General features: G+C 46.3%; 1 protein-coding gene across 1 annotated transcript in view; it reads left to right on the forward strand.

Annotated features, from left to right (window-relative positions):
* Nucleotides 1-6028: 6028 nt before the first annotated feature.
* l1cama (L1 cell adhesion molecule, paralog a) overlaps nt 6029-27968 on the forward strand; it is a 97868-nt gene continuing 75928 nt past the window's right edge. Inside the window, 3 exon segments of the mRNA XM_034172378.1 lie at nt 6029-6069; nt 24944-25195; nt 26219-26233. Coding sequence (XP_034028269.1) covers nt 25078-25195; nt 26219-26233 — 133 coding nt within the window. The 5' untranslated portion in view covers nt 6029-6069; nt 24944-25077.

A 27968-nucleotide genomic window follows, 5' to 3' on the forward strand; every position in this document is an offset into this window, starting at 1 on the left:
CTTCCTTTTCTCTCAAAAAGTCTTGAAAGGGTAGTTGTAAAACAGCTAATTGATCATCTGCAGAGGAATGGTCTATTTGAAGAGTTTCAGTCAGGTTTTAGAATTCATCATAGTACAGAAACAGCATTAGTGAAGGTTACAAATGATCTTCTTATGGCCTCAGACAGTGGACTCATCTCTGTGCTTGTTCTGTTAGACCTCAGTGCTGCTTTTGATACTGTTGACCATAAAATTTTATTACAGAGATTAGAGCATGCCATAGGTATTAAAGGCACTGCGCTGCGGTGGTTTGAATCATATTTATCTAATAGATTACAATTTGTTCATGTAAATGGGGAATCTTCTTCACAGACTAAGGTTAATTATGGAGTTCCACAAGGTTTTGTGCTAGGACCAATTTTATTCACTTTATACATGCTTCCCTTAGGCAGTATTATTAGACGGCATTGCTTAAATTTTCATTGTTACGCAGATGATACCCAGCTTTATCGATCCATGAAGCCAGAGGACACACACCAATTAGCTAAACTGCAGGATTGTCTTACAGACATAAAGACATGGATGACCTCTAATTTCCTGCTTTTAAACTCAGATAAAACTGAAGTTATTGTACTTGGCCCCACAAATCTTAGAAACATGGTGTCTAACCAGATCCTTACTCTGGATGGCATTACCCTGACCTCTAGTAATACTGTGAGAAATCTTGGAGTCATTTTTGATCAGGATATGTCATTCAATGCGCATATTAAACAAATATGTAGGACTGCTTTTTTTGCATTTACGCAATATCTCTAAAATTAGAAAGGTCTTGTCTCAGAGTGATGCTGAAAAACTAATTCATGCATTATTTCCTCTAGGCTGGACTATTGTAATTCATTATTATCAGGTTGTCCTAAAAGTTCCCTGAAAAGCCTTCAGTTAATTCAAAATGCTGCAGCTATCTCACCCATATTGGCCTCTCTTCATTGGCTTCCTGTTAATTCTAGAATAGAATTTAAAATTCTTCTTCTTATAAGGTTTGAATAATCAGGTCCCATCTTATCTTAGGGACCTCATAGTACCATATCACCCGAATAGAGCGCTTCGCTCTCAGACTGCAGGCTTACTTGTAGTTCCTAGGGTTTGTAAGAGTAGAATGGGAGGCAGAGCCTTCAGCTTTCAGGCTCCTCTCCTGTGGAACCAGCTCCCAATTCGGATCAGGGAGACAGACACCTCTCTACTTTTAAGATTAGGCTTAAAACTTTCCTTTTTGCTAAAGCTTATAGTTAGGGCTGGATCAGGTGACCCTGAACCATCCCTTAGTTATGCTGCTATAGACTTTGACTGCTGGGGGGTTCCCATGATGCACTGAGTGTTTCTTTCTCTTTTTGCTCTGTATGCACCACTCTGCATTTAATCATTAGTGATTGATCTCTGCTCCCCTCCACAGCATGTCTTTTTCCTGGCTCTCTCCCTCAGCCCCAACCAGTCCCAGCAGAAGACTGCCCCCCCCTGAGCCTGGTTCTGCTGGAGGTTTCTTCCTGTTAAAAGGGTTTTTCCTTCCCACTGTCGCCAAGTGCTTGCTCACAGGGGGTCGTTTTGACCGTTGGGGTTTTTTTTTTAACGTGATTATTGTATGGCCTTGCCTTACAATATAAAGCGCCTTGGGGCAACTGTTTGTTGTGATTTGGCGCTATATAAATAAAATTGATTGATTGATTGATTGATTGATGTGCTTGTATGCATGACTGACAGTGTCGGGACATGCTTCTAATGAGACCACTTATGGTATCCTGGGGGATCTCCTCCCAGATTTGGACCAGGGCATCACTTAGCTCCTGGACAGTCTGAGGTGCAACCTGGCAGCACTGGATGGACCAAAACATAATGTCCCAGAGGTGTTCTATTGGATTTAGATCAGGCGAGCGGGGGCCTGTCAATAGTATCAATTCCTTCATCCTCCAGGAACTGAGTGCATACTTCCACCACATGTTGTTGTGCACCAGGAGTCCTGTCAGTCTTTGAATCTTCTGAGTTTGCTCCCCACTGGGAGCGAACTGGGAGTAGGGAGGGGAGGGGATCAGCCAGTGGGAAAATCCCCAACATAGGCTTAGAAAACAGGTGAAGATCTGTGAGCAGCAACATGGTTTCATGTTGAGAAAGAGCACTATGATGCAATGTTTGCTCTGAGAATACTGATGAAGTATAGAGAAGACCAGAAGGAGTTACACTGTGTGTTTGTGGATTTAGAGAAAGCTTATGACAGGATGCCAAGAGAAGAATTGTGGCATTGCATGAGTAAGTCTGGAGCGGCAGAGAAGTATGTGAGGGTAGTGCAGGACATGTACAAGGACAGCGTAACAGGGAGTGACAGGAATGACAGAATCATTCAAGGTGGAGGTGGGATTACACCAAGGATGAGCTCTGAGTCCTTTCTTATTTGCAGTGGTGATGGACAGGTTGACTGATGAGATCAGACAGGAGTCTCCAATGACTATGATTGCAGATGACATTGTGATCTGCAGTGAGAGTAGAGCACAGGTTGAGTCTAGCCTGGAAAGGTGGAGATATGCTGTGGAGAGAAGGGGAATGAAAGTCAGTAGGAGCAAGACTGAGTACATGTGTGTGAATGAGAGAGAGCCCAGTGGAATAGTGCAGTTACAAGGAGTAGAGGCAGTGAAAGTAGATGAATTTATATACTTGGGGTCAACTGTCCAAAGTAATGGAGAGTGTGGTAGAGAGGTGAAGAAGAGAGTGCAGATAGGGTGGAGTGGGTGGCAGGAGTGATTTGTGATAGAAGAATATCTGCAAGAGTGATGAAGTGGAAAGTCTACAAGACAGTAGTGAGACCAGCTATGTTGTACAGCTTAGAGATGGTGGCTCTAACAAAAGACAGGAGGCAGAGCTGGAAGTGGCAGAGCTGAAGATGTTGCGATTTGGAAGTGACAAGAATGGACAGAATTAGGAATGAACCTATCGCAGGGACAGCTCAGGTGAGACTGTTTGGAGACAAAGTCAGAGAGGAGAGATTGAGATGGTTTAGACATGTGCAGAGGAGGGACCCAGGGTATATAGGGAGAAGGATGCTGAGGATGGAGTCACATGAGGATGGAGGCCAAAGAGGAGGTTTATGGATGTGGTGAGGGAGGACATGCAGGTGGTTGGTGTGACAGAGGAAGATGCAGAGGACAGATGGAACGATTGATCTGCTGTGGCGACCCCTAACGGGAACAGCCAAAAGAAAAAGAAGAAGACAATTATACTTTTACATTTTAACAATGTCAAAGTTTCTTTATAATGTTGAAAATACACTTTCATAAAGTGAAACTGTAAGTATCTGAAAGTTAATACTATTAAAGAGTTAAGATTTTAACACTGCTAAAAAGTGTACATTTAAACTGATGAGAATTCTATAAATTCAAAAGTGATAATATATTGATAATAGGAATAGTGACTGAGGGTTTTTGCTGTTTCTTGTATAATCTTTGTCATTTTTCATTCCTTTCATTCATTCATTTGCTATCACTTATCCAGATCTGGGTCGCGGTGGCAGCAGACCAAGCAGCTCATCCCACACTTCTCTATCTTTGGCCATGTCTTCTAACTCTTCTTGTTGGATCCCGATGCATTCCCATGGCAGCTGGGAAATGTAATCCTTCCAGCATGTCCTGGGACTTCCCCAGGGCTGCCTCCGAGTTGGGCGTGCCTAGAACACCTCCTGAGGGAGATGACTGGGGGTCATCCTCATCAGATATCAAAACCACCTGAACTGGCTCCTTTTGATGCAAAGAAGCAGCAGATCTACTCCGAGTCCCTCCCGGATTGTTGACTTTCTCACCCTGTCCAGGAGTGTAAACTCAGGTACCCGATGGAGGAATCTAATTGCTGTTGCTTGTATCCACAACGTTATTCTTTCGGTCATTACCTAAGGTTCATGACCATAGGTGAGGATAGGAGCATATATTGACTTTTAAATTGAGTTTCGCCTTCTGGCTCTGCTCCTTCTTCACCTTGATGGTCCTGTACAACATCCGTAAAACATCAGATACTGCCCCAATCCATTTATCAATCTCACGCTCCAACTTACCCTCAGTTATGAACAAGACCCCGAGATACTTAAACTCCTCCACTTGGTGCAGGAACTCTCACCGACCCAGAGGGGACAGTCCTCCCTTTTCCGACAAAGGAAATTTGACTCATTTCATCACGGGAGCATGAAAAAAAAAACATGAGACATAAACAAACCACAACACTTGTCCACTTTCCCACTGCATTGTCACTTTTTCTTTGCATTTTCACTTTGTTTGTGTGTAATTTGCCCAAAATCTCAGAGAAAGTGCCGTGTTTCTGTCCCCAGAAGTAGAGAAATTACGTCATATGTGTCATATTTTACCCCTTTAGCGCCCGCCCTCAAGTGAGACTGCGCTGCCCTATTCTTTGTGGCATAGATTCAACAAGGTGTTGGAGACATTTGTCCATATTGACATGATAGCATCACGCACTCACCCATTGAACTAGTCTGCCCTTTCTCCAAGGCATTTTCGTCCACACGACTGCCATTCGCTGGATATCTTTTCATTTTCGGACAATTCTCTGTAAACACAAGAGATGACATCCCAAGTTGATCAGCAGTTTATGAAATACTCAGACCAGCCCATCAGGCACCAACAACTATGCCATATTCAGTCACTGAAATCCCCTTTCTTCCCCATTCTGATGCTCTCTTTGAACTTCAGCAAGTCATCTTCACCACATCTAGACACCTAAATGCATTGATTTGCTGCCACGTGATTGGCCGATTAGCTATTTATGTTTACAAGCAATTGAACAGGTGTACCTAATAAAACGGCTGGTGAGTGTATTCATCATATTCTAAAATAATGTCAAGAACATTAAACTGCCTGTGTGTGAAATCATTAGACATCAGTCTGTGTACGTGTGCAACAGCCTATCACAGTGCAACAGCAGATGAGTGTGTGTACGTGCGTGTGCATAAGTAAATGAATAAGTGCAATCCTGTCAGGGCGAGGAACTGAATCTGTATGTACAAAGGGGGATGCTGTGTCGAGACTGTTGTCATGGCAACCTGGAGAGCGAGAGTGGGCGGTTACCCTTGCCGCTCCTCTGACAACCTTTATTTTCTCCAGCTTTGTGACACTTTAACCCCTGACCCCTGACAGAAGGCATAGGTTGGGTTGGGCTGGGCTCCTCCATGGAGGTGGCAGCTTTGGAAAATGAGGAAATGATAGCGTGCATGCTGTATCCTGCATTAGACAGTACTACGAGTGAGGAAGTATCAAACGGCAGCACTTATGCTAATAGTGGTATTGATAAATGTGCTGTCTGTTCTCTGATTTGAGATAAGCTGCAGCACTGCAGCTGCTTTTTTTCCTCCTCTGGTACATTTCCATTTGGAGCTGACCGTGGATGGTCAGTTTTATTATGGCCTTTTAAACAAAGATATTAGTTACACGTCGTGCTGTAAAGCCCCATTCCTATTACAGTTACAAATACATAATCAATCAGTGTTGTTGTAGACAGCCCAAGGCAGAGTGCCACTGCTGCAGTTTATTAAACTGAGGAGAGAAAAGGCGACTATGCAAAAACTCCAAGAGGCTGAGAGGTGCAGGGAATTTGAATTGTGGAGTGTAATCACAAGGAAACAAAAAAAAAAAAAAACCTTTTAGTGTCAGCGACCAAGACAGAAAGAGAAGACTGATGAAAAGGTGACAGGAAAATGGGCACTCATCATTCTTGGACACTTCTATTATGTGCAATGTAGCAAAATGGAAGAGAGACGCACACGAAATGCAATGTTCACCTCCGTGAAATGATGAAACGATGTGTGTGTGTGTGTGTGTGTGTGTGTGTGTGTGTGTGTGTGTGCGTGTGTGTGTGTGTTATGAAGTGAATTGCAGGACCCAAGCAGAAGCCGGTCTTATTTCAGGTGATTTGTGGTATTTCCCTACTGTGGTGACAAAGCTGGTCTGAGAATTGTCTCACTGCAACACGCTCATACATTAAGTATGATCCTGCCAGGGAGAAGAATGAGGGTGGGAGAGAAGGAGAGAGTCAGACAGCCGCGTGGAGGTATGGATGGACGGCATCAGACTGGGACCAAACTAAATGAGGGGAGAGTATGAATTATGAATTTAGGTGAATTTAGGGCAAATTGTGTTGACAGGAAGGGGATTGCTATGAATAATTCACTCTGGAGGGGACCTGATCAACAACAGCCCCCCTTCACATCACCTTGTTCTTCAGAGCCCCCTCCTCACTTCTACTCACTGACCCTTATAATCTCCTACCTTCCTTCCTCTTCTGTGAGGGCTAACTGTAGCGGTCCATTTGTCTTATCGACTAATCTTTTTGTCTATGAGTAAATTACTCCTTCTGTCTGCCTCTTTTCAGTCTGATGTTCCACCAGACAGACAAACCCTGGGAAGAGGAGGGGTACAGGGAGCACGTTTTCATTTATTTCTCTCCCGCCCTTCTGTCCCATGTCTTCCCCTTGCACATATTCACAGCTAGAGGTAGTTAATATTTAAACACAAGGAATGACAGGACACGAGGCGTAGACAGACACGTGTAAACACACACGGCGGAATCCAGTTCAGCAGCAGACGTCTCACACAACTGATATTTGAATGGATCCCCGAGAGCAACTTCGTTCACACCAATGAAGCACAGATGAAAACAAACGGTAAAAGTGTCTCATGTCGGTGGGCGGTTGGCACGACAGAGATCAGAATGTGCGGAAACTCAGAACGCTGTTTTACTCAAGCGGTTTGTTCTTGTGGGAGCTGCCCCCACCTCCACAGATAAGACGGCCTATTAATAATCGTAATGTCTTTGGTAACACAAAACATGTTTAATTAATGCTAATTAGTACAATTTGCAGTGAAGGGAAGGGCACAACTTCCTATCTAAATGATGAAAGGGGCATGGACAACACAAAACAGCAAGTATATGAGCCACATACAGTAATACACAACCTTTCATTTATTTCAGTTTTTGCAAGCACAATTCCTCACAGGAAAAAAAAAAAAAAAAAAAAAAATGGCACACAGGGACCACATACCTCTGTCAAGTCCCACAGTGCCTTTAACCCTCAGTAATTCAGAAACTGAAAAAACAAACAAACAAACAAACCCATTGATATAGACTCCCCGGCAAGTCACTGACCCCTGAGGGTTAAACTGAAACCAAATTCCAGTCCTGCACATGATCAGTGTGTGAGTATGGCCCACCCCCTGCGACGCAGGTGGTTACCACGTGCCAATCACTCCTGACTATCGTGTGGCACAAGCCAGGACTGCGTACAAAAGGGGGACCACCACCGCTTCTGCCGCCTCGTGTTCCGACATCGGTGTTCCTGTATTAGCACAGCCAATATCGCTTTGTGCCTCTTCTCTACTTCTATCATCTGCCTGTGGAGGTCCAATGCTCTCAGAAATTGCAGCACTATGGTGATAGCCATTACCACCATCAGGCCATTATCCTTTTTGCACTGTGTGTAAATTTTTTTTCACAGCATTATTTGTGAAATTCATTCAATATTACAACAATAAAAAAATAGATTGTGTGGATGTAATGCATTATTTTTATATGAGCCTCAAGGCTGCGCTGCTGTCCAAGGTGCTGAAAGAGTGAAAACACCCACTGTGGGAATTTGCTGCATTACAGCACAGCACTCTGGCACTCATCACCACAGGTCACGTCAGATCACATCTGCTCTTAAACAAACAAACAAACAAACAAAAAACCCGTGCGTCACCAGCCTATCCAATGTTTACTTTTTGCAACAGTGATTGAGTGCCAGGTATTTGGCCGGGTCAGGGCGCTGAACCTTTGTTTTTCCCCTTTTGGTGGTTTCCCGTCTGCTTCGGCTTTGATTTATTAGTTATTTTCATCATGAGTTATTCTGTTATGTTTTCTTATCACTTTTTTACGTTTCATACTTTAGCCATTGTCCAGTTCTGTTCAGCCGGTTTGTGTTTTCATTGTTTATCATTTAGCTTTCATCTGTATATGAGGTCTATTAGAAAAGAAACCGACCTTTTTATTTTTTCAAAAACTATATGGATTTGAATCACATGAGATTGCGTCAGACAAGCTTGAACCCTCGTGCGCATGCGTGAGTTTTTCCACGCCTGTCGGTTGCGTCATTCACCTTTGAGCAGGCTTTGAGTGAGGAGTGGTCCACCCCCTGGCGGATTTTCATTGTCAGGAAATGGCGGAATGATTTGGCCTTTTTTTCCCATCAGAATCTTTTCAGAAACTGTTAGAGACTGGCAGCTGGAAACCATTAGAAACATTTATCTGGCTTTCGGTGAAAATTTTACGGGCTTCACAGAGAATAAGGACTGTTACTACAGCTTTAAGGACGGCTTCAAGGACGCTCGGCGCGCCGCGCTCCGTGCCGCGCTCCGTGCCGCCATCGAGAGCCACAAACCACCGGATCATTTCTAAATGGATGGCTCTGTGGAGCCGGGACCGTCGTGTGCACTTTCTTTGGTTATCACAAGAGCTGGACATCAACCATTTTCCAGGAGATTTCACTTTTAACAAGAGATTTTGTCAGGGAAAGCCGAGCAGAGGCTTCGCGTGTCACGACCGATTTGCTGATGGAGCGAGACAAAGGAACACCTCCGTTTTGGTCTCACAGGACGGCTTTGAGATGGCGTTCAGACAGCTGTCGGTGGTTTTTCCATCGAGTGATTATCCGAGAAATTGTGGATGTGCCTGGACATGCCAGAACATGTCCCGTGAGGCTTCATCACGGCGTTGCTGTGCACCATGCGGCACCACCGCGACGCGTGAAGCCTCCGCTCCTCTTTCCATGACAAAAACTCCTGTAACAGTGGAATGGGCCGTTCATTTCCAAACTGGACGCTGTGTTTTATCCGGGACGTCATCTGACTAGCACAGGAATTGTGAAAAGACGTGGACATCAGCACTTTTTCAGCACATGGAGACAGACGTGCGGAGGAATTCCGCGCGTCGCGGCGGTCCCTGCTCTGATCCCTCCTTGTTCATGACTGGGTCTCTGCCTAATCCTGTTTGTACTTCTGCTGTGTGCTGACTAACTACATGTGTACCGAAACCAAACCTGGAATAAAGACCATGTTTTCTCCAACACATAAGCCTTGTCTGGGAGTTTGCATTGCGGGTCCAGCCACTCCTGGTGATGGGCTCCCGCCTGCCCTGACATTGAGTGGTCGGATGAATTTTATTTGCAGTTGCATTCACTTGTTTATTGCCTGTGCTTAATTGATTGCCTTGATACTCTATCCAAAGTCCTTTTTTGTATGTTTCTGTGACAATAAATTTTATTTGTTGTTAAGTGGCGCATAATGTGTTTAGGTAATGGGGAATTAACATAGCACCAAGATGTAACGTGTGCCCTGCTGTCTATATAGGTTGGGCTGGGTGGGGGCAAGGGTTCTGGTGTGTACTATGGAATATAATGCCAGCGCCACCCTCTTCTTCCATTCTCCAATGCTACACGATCTCTCCAGTATATATACCTGGAGTCTTGCTATTTGTGTTGCGTGTGCTGCATGCATGGCACCAGGGTTGGGTAGGATTACTTTGAAATGTAATCCAAAAGTAATCAGATTACAAGTAATCCAAATGTATGTACATACATACATGTAATCCACATGTATTCTTTCAAAGTAATCCTACCCAACCCTGCATGGCACACATAGGGATGGAAAGTGAGATGGACTTCTGTATTGCAAGATGCACAAATAGCAAGTGTGGAGTAGTTGTGTAGGAGTTCTGAAGCACATCATCAGTAGAATGACCGTGTGTCACTGACACGTCTTACTGTCATCAGAGAGCTGTTGTGTGTGGGCCGCCAGAAGAGGAGGTACTGCTGGCCCACCACCAGTGGGCACTCTGCCTGAAGTGCGGGCTTCAGGCACGAGAGGGCGCTGCCGCCATGGACACAGCCGGGGGTGACAGCTGTCGCTCATTACCTCTTGACAGCTGACCCATCTACTCAACATCATCTCACTCCATAAAGACCAGACGTCATCTCCACCTCGTTGCTGAGATATCATACTTCATTGGAGGTATATCCTCAGCCTTTTGTAAATCTGTTTATTGTGAGTGTTTGCAGGAGAACCGGTCGTTTTTGAGGAGGCTGTGCAAGATGGCGCTCCTTTTCAGACCGCTGCAACGCGCTGAGTGTGAGGTGGAGGTGGCATTCCCACCGTTATTGTTACTGGGTGTACACACACCCACACTTGACTGTCTTTGTTCTTCGCCAGCAGTACCAGATCCGACAGTCGGGGACGGTGATCACCTGGGAATTCGGGACTTGGCGGCTCCAGTATTCACCAGGTTCTGGGGCGGCGGAAATCGTGTGGTTCCAGCTCTCCTCAGGACAGACGTCTTCTATCCTCGAGCCTGCCCACACGTCACCTTTGTGTATTGACTGTTGTGATATTCTGAGATTGTCTCTATGTTCGTTGTGCACATTCACAACATTAAATTGTTATATTTTGGCTCATCTATTGACCGTTCATTTGCGCCCCCTGTTGTGGGTCCGTGTCACTACACTTTCCCAACAGGGTATCTCGGCCAGCGTCATGGACTCCGAGGGGCGTCACCCGGCTGTTGAACGACCAATGGGAGAGCAGGGAGCGCAGGCGTCTGCAGGAGATGTGATTGGTGAGCTGCAGCACATTCTCACCGCCTTTACGGCTCGGTTGGATCAAATGACTGAGCAAAACATCCTCCTGAACCGCAGGGTGGAGGCTCTCTCCGCACAGATGGCGGCGAGCGCTCAGGGCGCTGCTGCAGCTCGTCCTCCTGCCGACCCTGTGCAGGATATAAATGTTCCAGTGGTGGTTCAACAACCCCTCCCACCATCCCCTGAAGCATACATAAGCCCTCCTGAGCCGTACGGACGTTGTGCGAAGACGTGCGCGGACTTTCTGCATTCCCTTCTTCGCACAACGTCCCGTCATGTACGCGTCAGATGCTAGTAAAATAGCTTATGTGATTGCTCTGCTTCGGGGTAAAGCACGCGCCTGGGCTACGGCGCTCTGGGAACAGAACTCACGGTTGCTATCAGCATACACTGGGTTTGTGGGGGAGTTCAGAACAGTGTTTGATCACCCTAACAGAGGAGAGACCGCTTCAACAGTGCTGCTGTCAATGAGACAGGGACGCGAGAGCGCAGCCGCTTATGCAGTCAACTTCCGCATCGCGGCTGCGAGGTCCGGCTGGAATAACGTTGCGCTCCGTGCTGCCTTCATAAACGGACTGTCGTTGGTTCTGAAGGAGCAGCTGGTAGCTAAGGAGGAACCGCGGGATTTAGATGGGCTTATCGATCTCGTTATATGGTTAGACAATCGGTTGGAGGAACGCCGTCGGGAGCGAGGCGAAGGACATGACCGGATACGCGCCGCCCCTCTCCCTTCCGGGTTCGAAAAGGGGCCGCCCTCCCCACGCTCCACAGCCGCAGTGCTTTGGGGGCAACAGCTCCCCCTGCTGACGTTGTTAGGGAAATGCACAGAGCCAAAATGGGGAGGCTGATCCGTGGAGAGTGTTTTCTCTGCAGCAACTGAGCACACACAGAGAAACTTCCCCAAACGGCCAAAACGACAACACTCGCCCTTAGAGACTGGGCTAAGGGGGGGTCAAAACATTCAAGTAAGACACACACAAATTGCCACACGACTCCCAGTCACAAGCCTGAGCGGGGATTTAACCCTTCAAGCCCGAGCACTGGGGGACACGGGGTCAGAAGGGAATCTGCTAGACAGCAGATGGGCAAGGGAGGTAGGGCTCCCTCTGGTGGCGCTTCCTTCGCCATTGCAGGTGCGGCACTAGATGGCACCCTCCTCCCTTACCTCACACACAAGACACAACCAGTAACTCTGGTGGTGTTCTGGAAACCATCGGGAGGAGATTGAGTTTTTTGTAACTCCTTCAACCTCCCGCCGTGATTTTGGGCATCCCAGGTGTTGAAGCACAATCCCCGGATTGATTGGCCGTCTGGGGTGGTGGTTCAGTGGAGCGAAACCTGCCCTCGGGGGTGTTTAGGATCCTCGGTTCATCCCGGTTCCAGGCTAAGGAGGAGGTCCAAAGTCCCTCCCAATCTGACCGCAGTGCCGGTTGAGTACCATGATCTTGCTGACATCTTCAGCAAGGATCTGGCACTCACCCTTTCCCGAGCCGCACCGTCCGTACGATTGTGCCATTGATTTGGTTCCAGGCGCTGAGTTCCCATCCAGCAGGCTGTACAACCTCGCACGACCTGAGCGCGAATCAATGGAGACCTTAACATCCTGGACTCATTAGCTGCCGGGCTGATCCGGAACTCCACCTCCCCGATGGGGGCAGGATTCTTTTTTGTGGGCAAGAAAGATGGCGGACTCCGTCCATGCATTGATTACAGGGGGCTGAATGAGATTACGGTTCGCAACCGATACCCGTTGCCATTGTTAGATTCCGTGTTCACCCCCCTGCATGGAGCCAAAATCTTTACTAAGCTGGATCTTAGAAATGCGTATCACCTGGTTCGGATCCGGAAGGGAGACGAATGGAAGACGGCATTTAACACCCCGTTAGGTCACTTTGAGTACCTGGTCATGCCGTTCGGCCTCACCAACGCCCCCGCGACGTTCCAAGCCTTGGTTAACGACATCTTGCGGGACTTCCTGCACCGATTCGTCTTCGTATATCTGGACGATATTCTCATCTTTTCTCCGGATCCTGAGACCCATGTCCAGCATGTACGTCAGGTCCTGCAGCGGTTGTTAGAGAACCGACTGTTTGTGAAGGGCGAGAAGTGCGAGTTTCACCGCACGTCTTGTCTTCCTGGGGTTTATGACTCTCCTCCCAACTCCGTCGCCCCCGATCCGGCCAAGGTTGCGGCGGTGAGAGACTTGCCCCAACCAAACAAGCCGTACGGAAGCTGCAACAGTTCCCCTCGGTGTTTCGCTAATTTCTATAGGAGGTTCATTAAGGCTACAGTCAGGTAGTTAGCCCCCTGACAGCCCTGACCTCTCCAAAAGTCCCCTTCACCCTGGTCGGATCGGTGCGAAGAGTCCGGGTTCAAGGAGTTGAACGACGGTCTCTACCTGCGCCAGTTTGGTTGGCAGGCCCGACCCCTAGCCGCCAGTTCATGGTTGAAGTGGACGCCTCTGACTCAGGGATAGGAGCCGTGCTGTCCAGAGCGGAGAGATACCGATAGGTTCTTCACCCATGTGCCTACTTTTCACGCAGGTTGACCCCAGCTGAACGGAACTATGACGTCGGCAATCGAGAACTCCTTGCGGTGAAGAGGCTCTTGAGGAGTGGAGACACCTGTTGGCAGGAGCGTCTGTGCCGTTCACGGTTTTCACTGCACAATCGGCATCCCCTGGAGCTATATCAGGCCCTACCAATGCGCGCTGCAAGCCCCAGGCAAGCACGCCTGAGTCACTGTTCTTCGCGGCGTTTTGACTCTCCGGATCACCTATCGCCCCGGAGACCACGAACCAGGAGGTCCGGATGCCTTGTCCCGGGTACACGAATGAGGAGGACTCAAAACTGCACTGTCGGTATCCACCGGGAGCCCAATCCTGCCTGAGTCCACTATCGTGGCCACCTCTCACCTTGGACGTGGAGGAAGACCCCCCCCCCTGTCCGGGAGGCCCTGGCACGAGCCCGGACCCAAGAACAGGTCCGAAGAACCATCTGTATCGTCCCAACAGAGGCCAGAGCTGCGTCCTTGGACTTCTGTCACGGTTCCAAGCTTCTCCTGTCATCCAGGGGGCGAAGGGACCGTGGCAGTTGTACCGGCAGCGCTTCTGGTGGGCGTCTATGGAGGCAGACGTCCGGGCAATATATCCAGGCCTGCACCCCTGTGCAAGGGCAAGGCAGTACACACGAAGGCCCAAGGACTCCTCCAGCCGCTGCCGGTTGCCTCATCGCCCCTGGTCCCACATCGGCCTGGATTTCGTCACGGGCCTCCCGCGCGTCCCAGGGCAACACCACCATCTTCACGATAGTGGACCGTTTCTCCCAAGGCGGCCCACTTCGTGCCCTCCGAAGCTCCCAACAGCCCAGGAGACAGCAGACCTCCTGCGTCCACCACGTTGTCCGTCTGCATGGGATACCCTCCGACATCGTCTCAGATCGTGGTCCCCAGTTCTCCTCACACGTCTGGAGGAGCTTTCTGCAGGGAATGGGGGCCACCCGTGAGCCCTTCGTCCGTGGTACCATCCCACAGACGAACGGACAGGCAGAGCGGGTCAATCAGGAACTGGAACAGACCCTCCGCTGCGTCACATCCGCGCACCCGACGGCCTAGAGTAACCATCTGGCCTGGATCGAGTATGCGCATAACAGCCAGGTGTCTTCGGCCACCGGCCTCTCCCCATTTGAGGTTGTGTTTGGGGTAGCAGCCCCCGTTGTTTCCCGTGGTGGAGGGAGAGGTTCGGTGTGCCCTCGGTCCAGGCCCACCTGTGGAAGTGCGTCGGGGGGTGGGCACTCTGCCCGCTCTGCCTTGTGAAGGCTCAGGACAAGGGGCGAAGACCCATGGCAGACCGCCGGCGATCCTCCGGCCCCTGCTTACCAGCCCGGCAGGAGGTGTGCTTTCCACGAAGGACATCCCGCCCTCCAGGTGGACTCCCCGAAACTTCAGGACAGGGTACATTGGCCCCTTCAGATCCTCAAAGTCCTCAGTCCTGCCGCAGTGAAGCCGGGGAGTTGGAGCTTCACTGCGGTTTCCACGTGTCACGTATCAAACCATCATCACACTCACCCCTCTGTGCTCCCGGAACCGGCGCCCCCTCCTGCTCGGATTCGTCGACGGGGTGGCCGGCTTGGACGGTGCGCCGGCTCCTGGACGTCCGTCGGATGGGTCGGGGGTTTCAGTACTTGGTGGGCTGGGAGGGGTATGGGCCCGAAGAACGCTCCTGGGTGAGAGGAGCTTCATCCTGGATCCGGCCCTCCTGGCTGACTTCTACCGTCGACACCCCGACAAGCCGGGTCGGGCGCCAGGAGGCTCCGTTGAGGGGGGGGGGTCCTGCTGTGTGTGGGCCGCCGAAGAGAGGAGGTACTGCTGGCCCACCACCAGTGGGCGCTCTGCCTGAAGTGCGGGCTTCAGGCACGAGAGGGCGCTGCCGCCATGGACACAGCCGGGGGTGGACAGCTGTTGCTCATTACCTCTTGACAGCTGTCACCCATCTACTCAACATCATCTCACTCCATAAAGACCAGACGTCACTCCACCTCGTTGCCGAGAATATCATACTTCATTGGAGGTAATATCCTCAGCCTTTTGTAAATCTGTTTATTGTGAGTGTTTGCAGGAGAACCGGTTGTTTTGAGGAGGCTGTGCAAGACGGCGCTCCTTTTCAGCTGAGACCGCTGCAACGCGCTGAGTGTGAGGTGGAGGTGGCATTCCCACCGTTATTGTTACTGGGTGTACACACACCCACACTTGACTGTCTTTGTTCTTCGCCAGCAGTACCAGATCCGACAGTCGGGGACGGTGATCACCTGGGAATTCGGGACTTGGCGGCTCCAGTATTCACCAGGTTCTGGGGCGGCGGAAATCGTGTGGTTCCGGCTCTCCTCAGGACAGACGTCTTCTATCCTCGAGCCTGCCCACACGTCCACCTTTGTGTATTGACTGTTGTGATATTCTGAGATTGTCTGTATGTTCGTTGTGCACATTCACAACATTAAATTGTTATATTTTGGCTCATCTATTGACCGTTCATTTGCGCCCCCTGTGTGGGTCCGTGTCACTACACTTTCCCAACAAGAGCCCCTACTAGCTGTGCTCCTGACTTGCTTTACTAGTACAATGAGAGTACAGGTGCCATACATGCTGTATACATTTTTGTTTTTTTTTGCAAGACCCGTAGAATTTGCAGATGTAAATTAGCCTAAGGCTAACTCTGGTGCAATGCATCAAATGGTAACATTTATGTTTTAATTGCACATGGTCCCTTTCAAATAAATGAAATTGCAATTTGCATGTGCAGGCCAAAGAGTGTCCACGGGCAGTCTGCGAACCTTTTATGGGGCTGCACATATGCAAGCATGGGTTTGTCATATGTTCCCTGTTGACTGCCTGTGGAAGCACGTACAGCGGGTTGTGAGTGAGGTCTAAAGTCCAAGAAAATTCAAATCTGTGCGTGAGATATCCTATCAAATACAAAGACAGACAGGAAACAGAAGGCGACAAAAACACAACCTCCTAATTTAGGAAACAAGTTGAAAGTAACATGGAGACGCTTTGACTTGTTTGATTTGCAGCTTATTGGTGCTGCAACAACATCAAAAGCTACAACTTGATTGGATGACTTCTGTTGAGACCTTCTGATATCCTATAGTGGTGATAATAGTTTTGAAGCACTCAAATACTGTGATGTACCATCTCCATGCAGCTGCAGCAGCCACTCCAGTCCTGACCTTTGACCTTGTCCAATGAAGCAGGTAACAGTGCTGGGATTGGTACCCCGACAGCTGCACAGCAGACAAGCTGAAGGGAAATCAGGCATCTGTTTCAACTTCAGCATGTCTGTGATAATGGAGAAGCCACGAGGCTTCATGCAGCGCAGTGTGCCCACCGCTTCATAGTGTGTGTGTGTGTGTGTGTTTGTGTGTCTGCTGTCAGCATGTTTAGCTTCATTACATGCAGCCTCTCTCACTCGCAGTGTCCCATTATAGTGTTCCCCTTTACTGCTCCTCATCAGCAGCAACTGAATATTTTTTGGTGAGGTCGAACTCCTGAGTGGAACCTGTTGGAGCGTCTGTCTGATCTCTTCTGTCAGGCGTCTGTCTGTCTGTCTGTCTGTCAGCCTGCCTGTCCATGTGTTAGAAGCTTTTGTTGTAGGCGCTGTTCATTCACCGCTCTCTTCAGTATTCTTGCTCATGCACATGCCACGCTTCCTTGGTAAAGTGACAAGTGCCACATGGTTTGCTACCCCCCCCCCCCACACACACACACACACATTGGAGACAGCACTTGAGCTCCCACCTCAGGTCACGAGAACGCTGGTGCTAAAACCTCGTTCCATCTGCCTCTAATGGCATTTTGGAGGGCCAGTTTCTGCATGTCTCCAGAGAATCACTGGAGAGAGAGTGAGAAAAATTGGAAGAACAAATCAAGAGTGAACAAATGATAGGCCAGTTATGGAAGAGCTTGCACATGTGCATGCAAGTGTGCAAATGTGTTGGGTGATTAGCGTCAAAGCTGTCAGCCTTTGTTGTCCCTGCTGCTCCTTGGTCTCCTCCCTCTGCACCCTCCCTTCACATCCTTCCGCACAGACCACTACCTCTCTCCCCACTCCTTTGCTTTCCGCCTGATCTCCATCACTGCTTTTATCGTCCAAGTCCCCCATCTTTCTCCAGTCCCACTTTTCCCCTCGTTCTTCCCTAAAGTCTTCCATCCCCCTCCCTGCTTTTGAAAAGTGTACTGGCTCTTTTAATCCTAATGATGTTACTTTAAACAGCCTTATTAAGGAATGAACACTTATTTAGTCTTTAATTTGGTGTAAAAAGGCTTTGTTTTGGGTTGGATGAATCCATACTTTTTACACATTCTGAGATGGAGCAGTGATGGGGAGTGGTGCTACAGGCGTCTTCCGTGCACTACCGTGCACTCTGCTTGTTCACTATAGTACCATTTATACAGTACAATCCATATAAGTGACATTGCCACTCTTTTGCTTTATAATCTTTAACTGTTTCATTTTTCAAAGGATAAATCAAATGTATTTAGTGATTTTGTGTTATAGAATTTAATAGAATGATTACAGCAACAACATTTTTTTGTTGATGTTGTTGTGTCTAGAAATATCTCCGTTTTGCCATTAATGAAACACAACATGTACACATTGATGGGGCTGTCTATGAAAGATTTATCCAAAGTGACCCACATAGATTAATTTTCATTATTATAAGCAGCACTATCAGCAATCAAGGCTAGTTTCAACACTTATATTGAGTATGCTTAAGATCCTGATCAATATCATCATAAATGGTTTTAGAACATCCTGTTTTGCCAGGCATGGTTTTCTTGTTTTTCGGGGGAAATCTGGCAACATACAGCTACAGTGCATCCGGAAAGTATAGACAGTGCTTCAGTTTTTCCACATTTTATCTTACAGCCTTAGTCCAAAATGGAGTAAATTCATTTTTTTTCCTCAACATTCTACTCACAACACCCCGACAACATGAAAAAAGGTTTTGTTGAGATTTTTGCAAATTTATTTAAAAAAAAAAAACAGAAGTCACACCTACATAAGTATTAACACCTTCTGCTCAATACAGTATTTTAAAAGGTAAAAGTCCTTTCTGCAATTATTTTTTTTGCGTCACTGTGCTTATGTCTCTGCTTGCAATGAAAAAAATCCCATTAAGGATCCACCAAGACAAAAAAGTATGTTAAATCAAACTGTTATCAACAACATGTCATACATTATGAGTGACTGACCTTAGAGAGGTGGGGAAATGACATCATTGTTTCAGAAAAGTTCTGTATTGCTTGTCCGCATGAAGAGGCAAAGGTGGTGTCTTCAGATTTATCCACTCTGGGACCTGTTTTCAAAAAGTGTCAAGTGTCGGCCACCGAAAGCACTGTTTCCATGTGGACGAAATGCCAGTACGATACAAAACCCATGTGGATACACCTAAACCCCTTTCAGTGTGGATGAGGCATTACTCTATTCTTTTGTATATTTCGTGCACTCAGTCATCTGCATGTGTGCCTGGAATTTCGATACTGGCACACGTGCATGTGTTAACCACTTCCTGGTGTACACGTGTAGATAAGTACAAGATGGCTGCTTAGTTTGTGGTCCGGTTGGTTCAGGCACATTGTCATCAGACTATTTGTCTTCAGCAGACTTCCATTCATTAAGTGGAGGGAGGAGGCGATGAATCTGCTGGTAACCAGGATCATCTAGTATATACGAGGGGTGATTGAGAAGTTTTTGTTGGGAAGGTGTCGTAACACGGACCCACAAAGAGGGGGCGCACATGAACGGACAATGGATAAGAAAAGGAGTAACAATTTAATGTTGTGAAAGAACACAACGGAATACAAACAAGAATAATGATGCCAATTGTACACAGGAGGACTGTGGGCAGGCTTGAAGATAGGAGACCTCGGATGAACGAAGAGCCGGGGCCCACACCGCTTCCACCACCAACGGCCTGAAGAACACCGAAGCCGCCAAGCCCTGAGTCCCCAGGTGGTCTCTGTCCTCCGTTGTCGGCCCTGGTACTGCTGGCAGACAAAAACAGAAGGTGGTGAGTGTGAGTCCTCACACCCAGCAACCTTTACAATTAATTCCTCCGGGAGGGATAACCTCCACCTCCAGGTACGTCTTTACTCGTGCAGCTCCCGTTTGTCCCTCTTCTGGGTCTTCACGGGCACGCGACTGCACACAGAACAATATTAGATAATCAGTAATCACAGCAGAGAAGATTACCTCTAGTAGTAGAAGATCTCTCGGCGAGGAGGTGGAGTTGCCGTCCGGCCTTTATGGTGATGGTGATGAGATGAATGAGTGACAGCTGGTGCTGAGGATGAGTGACAGCTGTCACTCCCAGTGGCTCCGGCGCCCTCTTGTGCTTGAAGCCCGCACTCCAAGCAGGGCGCCATCTGGTGGTGGTGGGCCAGCAGTACCTCCTCTTCAGCGGCCCACACAACAGTTTTGAGCCTGACCCAGGAAATGTAGGCTATGGTTCTCCATCTTTTGCATTCTGAGAAACCAAAATTTCAAAAGAATGTGTGAAGTTTTGACCACTAGGTGCAGTGCTGATTGTGGAAATTAGCTTCCATTAAATTTAGTTCTGTTACCTTTACATCAGCTCAGTTATATTTTTAGCCATCAAAAACATTTGTAAACCCTAAAATTATACATTTGTTCCTGTACACTAATCCAATAAATGAAATTGACACATTGCACAAAGGCATCATCACCTCCAGGAGATGGAGGAGCAGGAGGTCAAGCTAATTAGATTCTTAGTATTATTTTCCATGTCTGTTTTTATTACTTAATATTTCTCATTTGGTTGCAGTGTGGATAAACTGTTGAATGTAAAGTAGTTTTTAAATTTTATTTATTCATTTAATTATTGGATGTCCATCCTGATCCTCATCTGATCATGAACAAATTAGAGCTAAATTGGTACAATAAAAGTTACATGAGTGAATGAACTGGGACCACACTGTTTTTGAATTTTATAAAGATCAGGGCAGGGTGACTTCTACTTCACTAACAGCTGTTTGACCAACATGTGTCCTTTGCTCTTGGCACTTGAACAAAAAAAACAATATTAGAATAAAAAAGGATTATAAATTTCCTCAATGTGCCAATTCATCCAGTCCACTCAGAATTTCTATTTCAGGTCATAATTAACCATTTAACCAACTTTTGCGGTTAATCTTGCTAAAAAATAATAACAGTGTGCACAATCTTGGGTTCCACTTTAATAGCACTCAGCCCACATCTCTAAATTTCTGGAGTCACCCCGTCAATAACACTTCCTACCTAACCTTCCCCCGGTCTCCAAGGTCACACGTTGCTCTGATTTTCAGTGGGAGGGGGGAAAACCCTACAACGGTGAACAGAGCCAAAACTCTTACAGCTGATGCCAAACGTCTTCTCTCTGTTATCTCCATTTTCCTTTGTCTTTCATGCACGTCTCAGTCATGGTGTGCTGTAACAGCTCTTTGTGTGCGATACTGAGTCGTGTAAACAGTGTGGCAGGCTGCGCCACGTGGTGCCATGGTGGAAGACCGGCTCCAAGGTACAGATGGAGAACACACAGACTCCTAGCAGGGGTGGATTTCCTCACTCACCATGACCAATAGCATCTTCATTTCATACTTATCACAACACTATCATGCAAGTAATTATGAACTGTGCACGTCATTCAGGGCAGCCCCGACCGCTCAGCCTCATTTTTAACAGTTTGTCTATGATTCGTGATGCACCATCAAGCTAGATTTGTCTCTTTGACTGATGAGCTCTGTTCAGCGTCTTGTTTCGGTATTCTGTCCATCTGTCCTGATGGCGTGTCCCTTCCATAATATGTGCTGCCTGTAATTTAGTGAATGGAAAATTTTCATAATAATTACGATGACGCTATTGCTGATGAATTAATTAATCATTATCAGCTAATTTATTATTGATGATGAATGAATGAATTCTTTCTAGAAATATTTTTGTAATTGTGATTGTGTGGGGGTTGATTGCAAATGAATGCATGTTTATATTAATTCAGTTATTCCATATTTTGCAATAATGACATGGTTTTAGCTCATTTCTTCATGACATTTTTGTTGAAAACCATAATCGTTCAGGTTGGAATTTTTAATGTATGAGAAGCCATTTAAAATAAACTTGGATTGAAAAATAATTATTGCAGCCATAGCTAAATGAACCAAACATTTATAACTAAATATTTAGCTACATACATATTTAGGGTGATGAATCAAAATATTTAGCTAAAAGTTAAACAAAATATTTATCTAAATATTGAGATACGTCGACTGAAATGTTTAACTGAAACAAAATATCAGACTCAAACCCCTAGTCACATACGTCCCGTTAGGGCTGCCGGTTGGGTTCCCAATAGAAAAAATTGCAAAACTGGCAACCTCGCGTGATAATCACCAACTCCGCACAATCCACCTGCAAACATACAAGGCCATCCTGCAGTGTGCCACCCACTATCTGGAGTAGGGTCGCCAACTCCCTGAAAAATAAATAAGGGACACTTCGTTGGTAGGGCCTTGTGACCCATTAGTCTTCACCCGATTGTTCTTTTGCCTTTGTGTGTGTGTGTGTGTGTGTGTGTTGTGTGCGTATGTGTGAAATGATTTTTTAAATTATTTGATGTATACTTTGTTTCTAAATATGTTACATTCATCAGGTATGATTGGAGCAAAATTTGGGGACGGTTCAAAATGCTGACGCTGATAGAAAATCATCGGAAGCCCAACCAGGTCATTGACAGGCTCGTGCAACTTAACCAGGCCATCTGCAACATTTCTGGAAACCCTGCTGCACAGCTGACGGCATAAATTTGTACCAAACACTAATGCAGATCTGTACCCAGTCTGTTCCCAAGATCCCCGTAACATTAGTAAGAATGAGCATGAGCCAAGCCGAATCAGGCAGAATGTAAAAAACAAACAAAAAACAAACAAACAGGATCTGTGCTACATCTAGGAAGGAATAAGAATTGCGTATGATAGCCATCCGAATACCCAGACTCGTTCCAACCTGCCCTGACTGATTCGTACATGTGGCCATGCACAAGAGCCTCTGAATGCAGTCCAAAATGTAGGTGGAAGACGTAATAGTACCTGGACAGCTGCCAGTTTGCAGTAAGAACATTAAGAATGCACTTACAAGCCATAAGATTGCGGTCCGATTGCAATTCAGCAGGACATAATCCAGCAGCAGCACTTGAGGCAACTCAGGATGCATTCAGGCGCACTCAGGACATCGGGCCGTGGCGGAGGAGGAAACATGTCGACCGTCCCCCCAAATGCCATCAAAATGTCACAAATGCCATTTCATGCAGTCCAGTTGTTTAGAATGCAGTCAGACTGTGGTCAGACGGCACTTCGACTGCAGTGCAATAATATTTCCACTTCGACTGCACTACAAATGTTTTGAACATGTGCAAAACATTCGAGGCGGCCGCATGACTGTGCCTGACTGTGTAGACTGCACTCAGAATGCTGTCCGACAGCCGCAAATGCACCTCGACACCTCCTGGAATGTGGGTCAAATTTTCATCTGGACGGGATTCGGACTCATTCAGCCTCTGGTGTGATGGAGATATAAAATTTTTACAGCTTCCCAGATTTACAGCTTGGACTCCAGCAAAGGACGGTCACATCCTCCCTCTCCTCTCCTCCTTTCTGCTGTCTATCTCTGCTCCGACCTTCAAAGTCCCAACTTCACCAGACTGTGAATTCTTCAAATTATGATTTGTATTAACTATGGAATTGATCAGCTGGTCTCTCAACGCCATTGACACCATTTGTTTTCGACAAGGAGATCAGGGTTTGGGGACCCTGCGTGCCCGGATGGAACCTACCCAGCGGGCTTTGCTCTCGACGGCTGAGAGAATGGAGTGTGACATGTGGCTCCACGCTCTGTGGAAGACGTTGAGGATTCATTCGTATTTGCTTTATGGTGGCGCTGATTGGTTTGTGCGCTGCCCTGACCCACAGGAATATTAGCAAGACGGCTGCTTCCAGAATTTTGTCCCCTCATCAATCCGTCATAATTAATGAGTTGGGCAATGCTGTGTAATCTCAGACTGCGTGAACTCTTGAACTCAAACGCAAAATGGATTCAATCTTGGAACAAATCACTGCATTGCAAAGGAATTGTACTGCTGAGGACAAGAGAATATTCTTCATAAATTTGGACTCTCGACGGTCAGGGGTGCAGTAAATAGAATTCTGTATCTCTCTGCCAAACATCAACATGGCAGCCTTATTGGCTCCTGAATGCCAAATTCCCTGCTCTTCCCCCAGAAGGATCTACAGCCTTGGTGAAGGAATTTGCCCCCCCCCCCCTTCTCATCCCCCCCAGCCTGCTGTTGCCTAGCAACATCAGACTTTATACACACACACGGACAGAAACTGTTAGACTTTACACACACACGGACAGAAATCGACGCATGTCTCCCTCCCTCCATCCCTATTACCCCCATGTCTCTCCACTCCCCCACCCTGGCTTCCTCCTTGCCACCTAGAAGGCAGCGCGTTTTTTTTTTTTTACTGCTGCAGCCTTCAACCCCCAGGCTGGGCGGCGGGGCCCCTCCTGCTGCGGCCTTCACCCACTTTGCCTCAATTCGGAAGATGGACTACTTCAAGTTCAGTGCACAAACAATGTCAAATGTATATGTGTTGTCTTTAATTTTGATGTGTGCCATTATTATGGTAAACAAGTAATAATTGTGGATTAATTGCTGTATCTTGTCTGAGGTAATTGGAGTGTAAATGTAATTGCCCTTTTTTGGGATCAATAAAGTTGTCTGAAGTCTGAAGTTTACTGAGGCAGTGTGGCAAGCAGGCCGCAAAATATTACCTGCCAGCTTCAGCTCCGCCCCTTTTTCCAGCTTTAGATGGTGTTTGCTTCCTGATTTGTATCTGGAGCCCACCTGGAAGCTGACAGGAACATGGGGACACTCAGCGTAACAATTTAGGATATGCTAAAATATGAAGAAAATAATTAAATATTTAAGTAAATAACATAATACATAGTTAAACACTTATACATTTAAACATTTAGCTAAATGTTTAACTATTTTGTTAAACATGCAACTACACGTGTCTAAATAATTAGCTAAATATTTAGATTACTGTTTAACTCTTTTTTCAGACAAATATTTAGCATTTCTTGAAATAAATAATTAATGATGTAGGTTAACATTTATGTATATGTATGCAAGAATACTTTTTAAAGTCAAGTAGGAAACAGTACCTTTTCTTACATTAAAATTTTACCTTGGAAAGATTACAGTTTTCAAATTGAATGTCATGAAAAACAGCAAAATACACATTTAATATATTTTTGCTGTAGTTATAAATCTAAATATCATTGATAGACTGGCGTCCCATCCAGGGTGTCCCGTGATCACACCCTATGGCTGCTGGGATAGGCTCCAGCCCCCCTGTAACTGTTAATTGGAATAAGCGGGTATAGAAAATGGATGGATGGATGGATGGATGGATGGATGGATGGATGGATGGACATATCTAAATGTGGAAAATCTGAAACGTGATTGTGAGTATGTGGTTTTAGTTATGGTGTGCAAATGGTGTTTTTCTGTGGGCATCTGTGTTGGCGTGTGAACCTCACAGGTCTGACCACATGGCTCAGGGTCATTTTTTTTCCCCATTCTGACACATGGTCCCTCCCCCCTCTACCTCCCTAATCTCTCCCTCTCATTTATCTTTCAGAGAGGAAACCAGCAGAAGGGTGTGGACCTGACGAAAAGGAAGAGAGAAAAAAAAAAGAGGAGAGGCTTCGCCCTCAGTGTGCATTTGACCGTACCTGTGTGCAAGCAGGTGGGACTTTGATGGGACAGTGAGCAATGCCTCACACGCAGAGACAGCAGGTTGGCAGCAGGGGGCAAGGCACCTCCCGCTTCCTCCTCCTCCTATCCTTTGCTGGTCAGCCCGGCCATGCAGCCTTAAACATCCCCACTAACTGTAAGTACATAATGAAAGACTCATAGCAACCGAAGTCAAATGCGAGGTTCAGTAATCTATTTGTTGTGGTAATTGCAGTGTTGATTCAAGAAAGCTCGCTAATGATGATCTTTCATCAGGATTAATTAGTACAAATGAGCCATGTGAACATATCTTTCAGTAACCCCCAATAAGAAGGTTTGAATTGTTTTTTTCTCTATGACATTCTACGCTGCCTGAGACTTCTTTCATTAGCTCCCATGCAGTCTGGGCTGTGATATGTTTAATTACTTTGTAATTGATCAGCTCACAGAGCATTGATTAGTCTCATTATTTGGTTTGCTTGGTGCAAACCTGAATCTCTTTGGGACTAAATTCATCAACCAAAATCCAGCTCCCCCCCACCGCTTTTTTAAAATTTCTTCCCAATGCAATATGCATGCATTACAAATACAGATGACACTGTGGTCATGCAGGAAACTGATCTGCAGCTGCTGCTGGTCTGCTCACAGAGCTCCAACAGAGCGAATATTGTTTCCACTGCCGCTCTTCTGTTTACTTTTAAATCAAGGCCTACTTGAAATGAGTCATGATCCTTCACCACCCACACGCATTACAAAACAAGTAATCACTCAGGCATCAGCGCACAATAAATGCTGATGTGACACGGTAAATCTCCCAGTCCAATTCCCTAAGGAACAAGGTGACAACAGAGGTGAGAGGGTGAGTGAACAAAGGAGGAAGGAGAGCCGGGTTAAAGACGTAAAGGTCGAGCTTTCTCTTAACTTTCAATTAGCGAACCTTTGTCGTGTCAGTCAGTGATCAGGATCATTAAAGCTGATAGCATCAGGATGTAGGGGTTAAAAGGTACAATCCATTACAGGTGACATTACACAGCTTTATTGTTCACATGTCATAACTGTTGAACACTTATGTATCTTTGAATCATGTCTAACGGTCTGTTTTCTATCTTCTTCTAAAATGAACTAAAATTTGTTTCCTTTCCTTACTGCTTTTTCGCCGGGCATCACTCTGGACTAACAGACCACATAAGTGATTGTAAGTGCTTTTAACTTTATTGATGTCTATCAGCCTTAATGCGGGCGCTGGCAAACCTCATTGTAAACACTTTCATTATGCTATAGAGACTTTATTTTTCCTGCTGCACAGGAAAAAACATTTTGTACTGCGTTGCACTTTAGTGACTCTGACATGATCCGACGTGTTTGTGTCTGTGCTCGTATTTTGGCTTCTCTGTGCCTATTTTGGCATATCTGTTGGGAACATGCATGAGTGTTGTGATGCTCTTTGTGCGTGAGCCTACCTTTTTGTGTACGTGAGTCTGTTTGGTCCCTTTGACTCCCAGGAGGTGAGCTCCTCTCTGTAGGAGCTCCATTGTGAGGAGCTGCTGTCTGTACAGAGATATCTGGGCTGTCACATTAAAGACAGAGAGGAGTAAAGAGGAGATCAAGTGCTAAGCACCAGCATCTCTCCTCCTCCTCTGCCAATGATGTTACACCACCTGCAGCCCAAACTTCAATTTGATCAGCTGAGGAAATGAGCTTATTTCCTCTTTCAGTGGGAAATCTTTCATTAAATTCCTGTACTCTCCTACTCATTCATTCTCCAGATTTCTGCAAAGCCAGCCCTATTTGTGCCCCCCCCCATCTCCCTACTGTGCTTTCACCTGTTCTCTATTGATTCTCCCCATACTGCCTTCCCAGCCATTTCTGCTGTCTGCTCAGCTCTTCATCTCTATCCTCTGATTTTCATCTGTGCGTATCATCCTTTATTCATTTATCTACATAATGTCAATTTTTCTCTGATTCCAGCAACATCTCTTTTCCTTCAAATGAAGTCTTCTACTAAAAGCTACCTGGCTGTGATCTCTATTACACCACAGGTGGAGAAGGAGAAGAAAAGAAGTGTTGAAAGGCTAAATGTAACTAAGAGTGCTCGTTAGAGTGCATACCTACTTTGTGGAGCAAAGCGCCACATCTTGTAATGTTAAGAGAACTCTTTTCAACAGATTTTCTGAAGACTGTTTCATGATTAAAATGTCACAATAGCTTTTCTTGTGTGTTTATATAAACCGCTTAAAGTAATTAAAGGAATTTCATTGCAGCATCTACAAATGGTGCTCAGTAGTTTGATTGGCCCTCATGTGGATATGGGATATGATTCCTTCTTATGTTCTAATGTCATATACCAACACAGTGCAGAGTAGCTACCTAAACTCTGTAAGTGAGATAGAGTATCTCGTCAATAGTTTTACATCCTCATTGAAGACAACTTTGGATGCTGTAGCTCCTCTGAAAAAGAGAGCTTTAAATCAGAAGTGCCTGACTCTGTGGTATAACTCACAAACTCGCAGCTTAAAGCAGATAACCCGTAAGTTGGAGAGGAAATGGCGTCTCACTAATTTAGAAGATCTTCACTTAGCCTGTAAAAAGAGTCTGTTGCTCTATAAAAAAGCCCTCCGTAAAGCTAGGACATCTTACTACTCATCACTAATTGAGAAAATAAGAACAACCCCAGGTTTCTTTCAGCACTGTAGCCAGGCTGACAGAGTCAGAGCTCTATTGAGCCGAGTATTCCTTTAACTTTAACTAGTAATGACTTCATGACTTTCTTTGCTAAAAATTTTAACTATTAGAGAAAAAATTACTCATAACCATCCCAAAGACGTATTGTTATCTTTGGCTGCTTTCAGTGATGCCGGTATTTGGTTAGACTCTTTCTCTCCGATTGTTCTGTCTGAGTTATTTTCATTAGTTACTTCATCCAAACCATC

The sequence above is a fragment of the Thalassophryne amazonica genome, chromosome 6, assembly GCF_902500255.1.
Source record: "Thalassophryne amazonica chromosome 6, fThaAma1.1, whole genome shotgun sequence".
NCBI classification, from domain to species: domain Eukaryota; kingdom Metazoa; phylum Chordata; class Actinopteri; order Batrachoidiformes; family Batrachoididae; genus Thalassophryne; species Thalassophryne amazonica.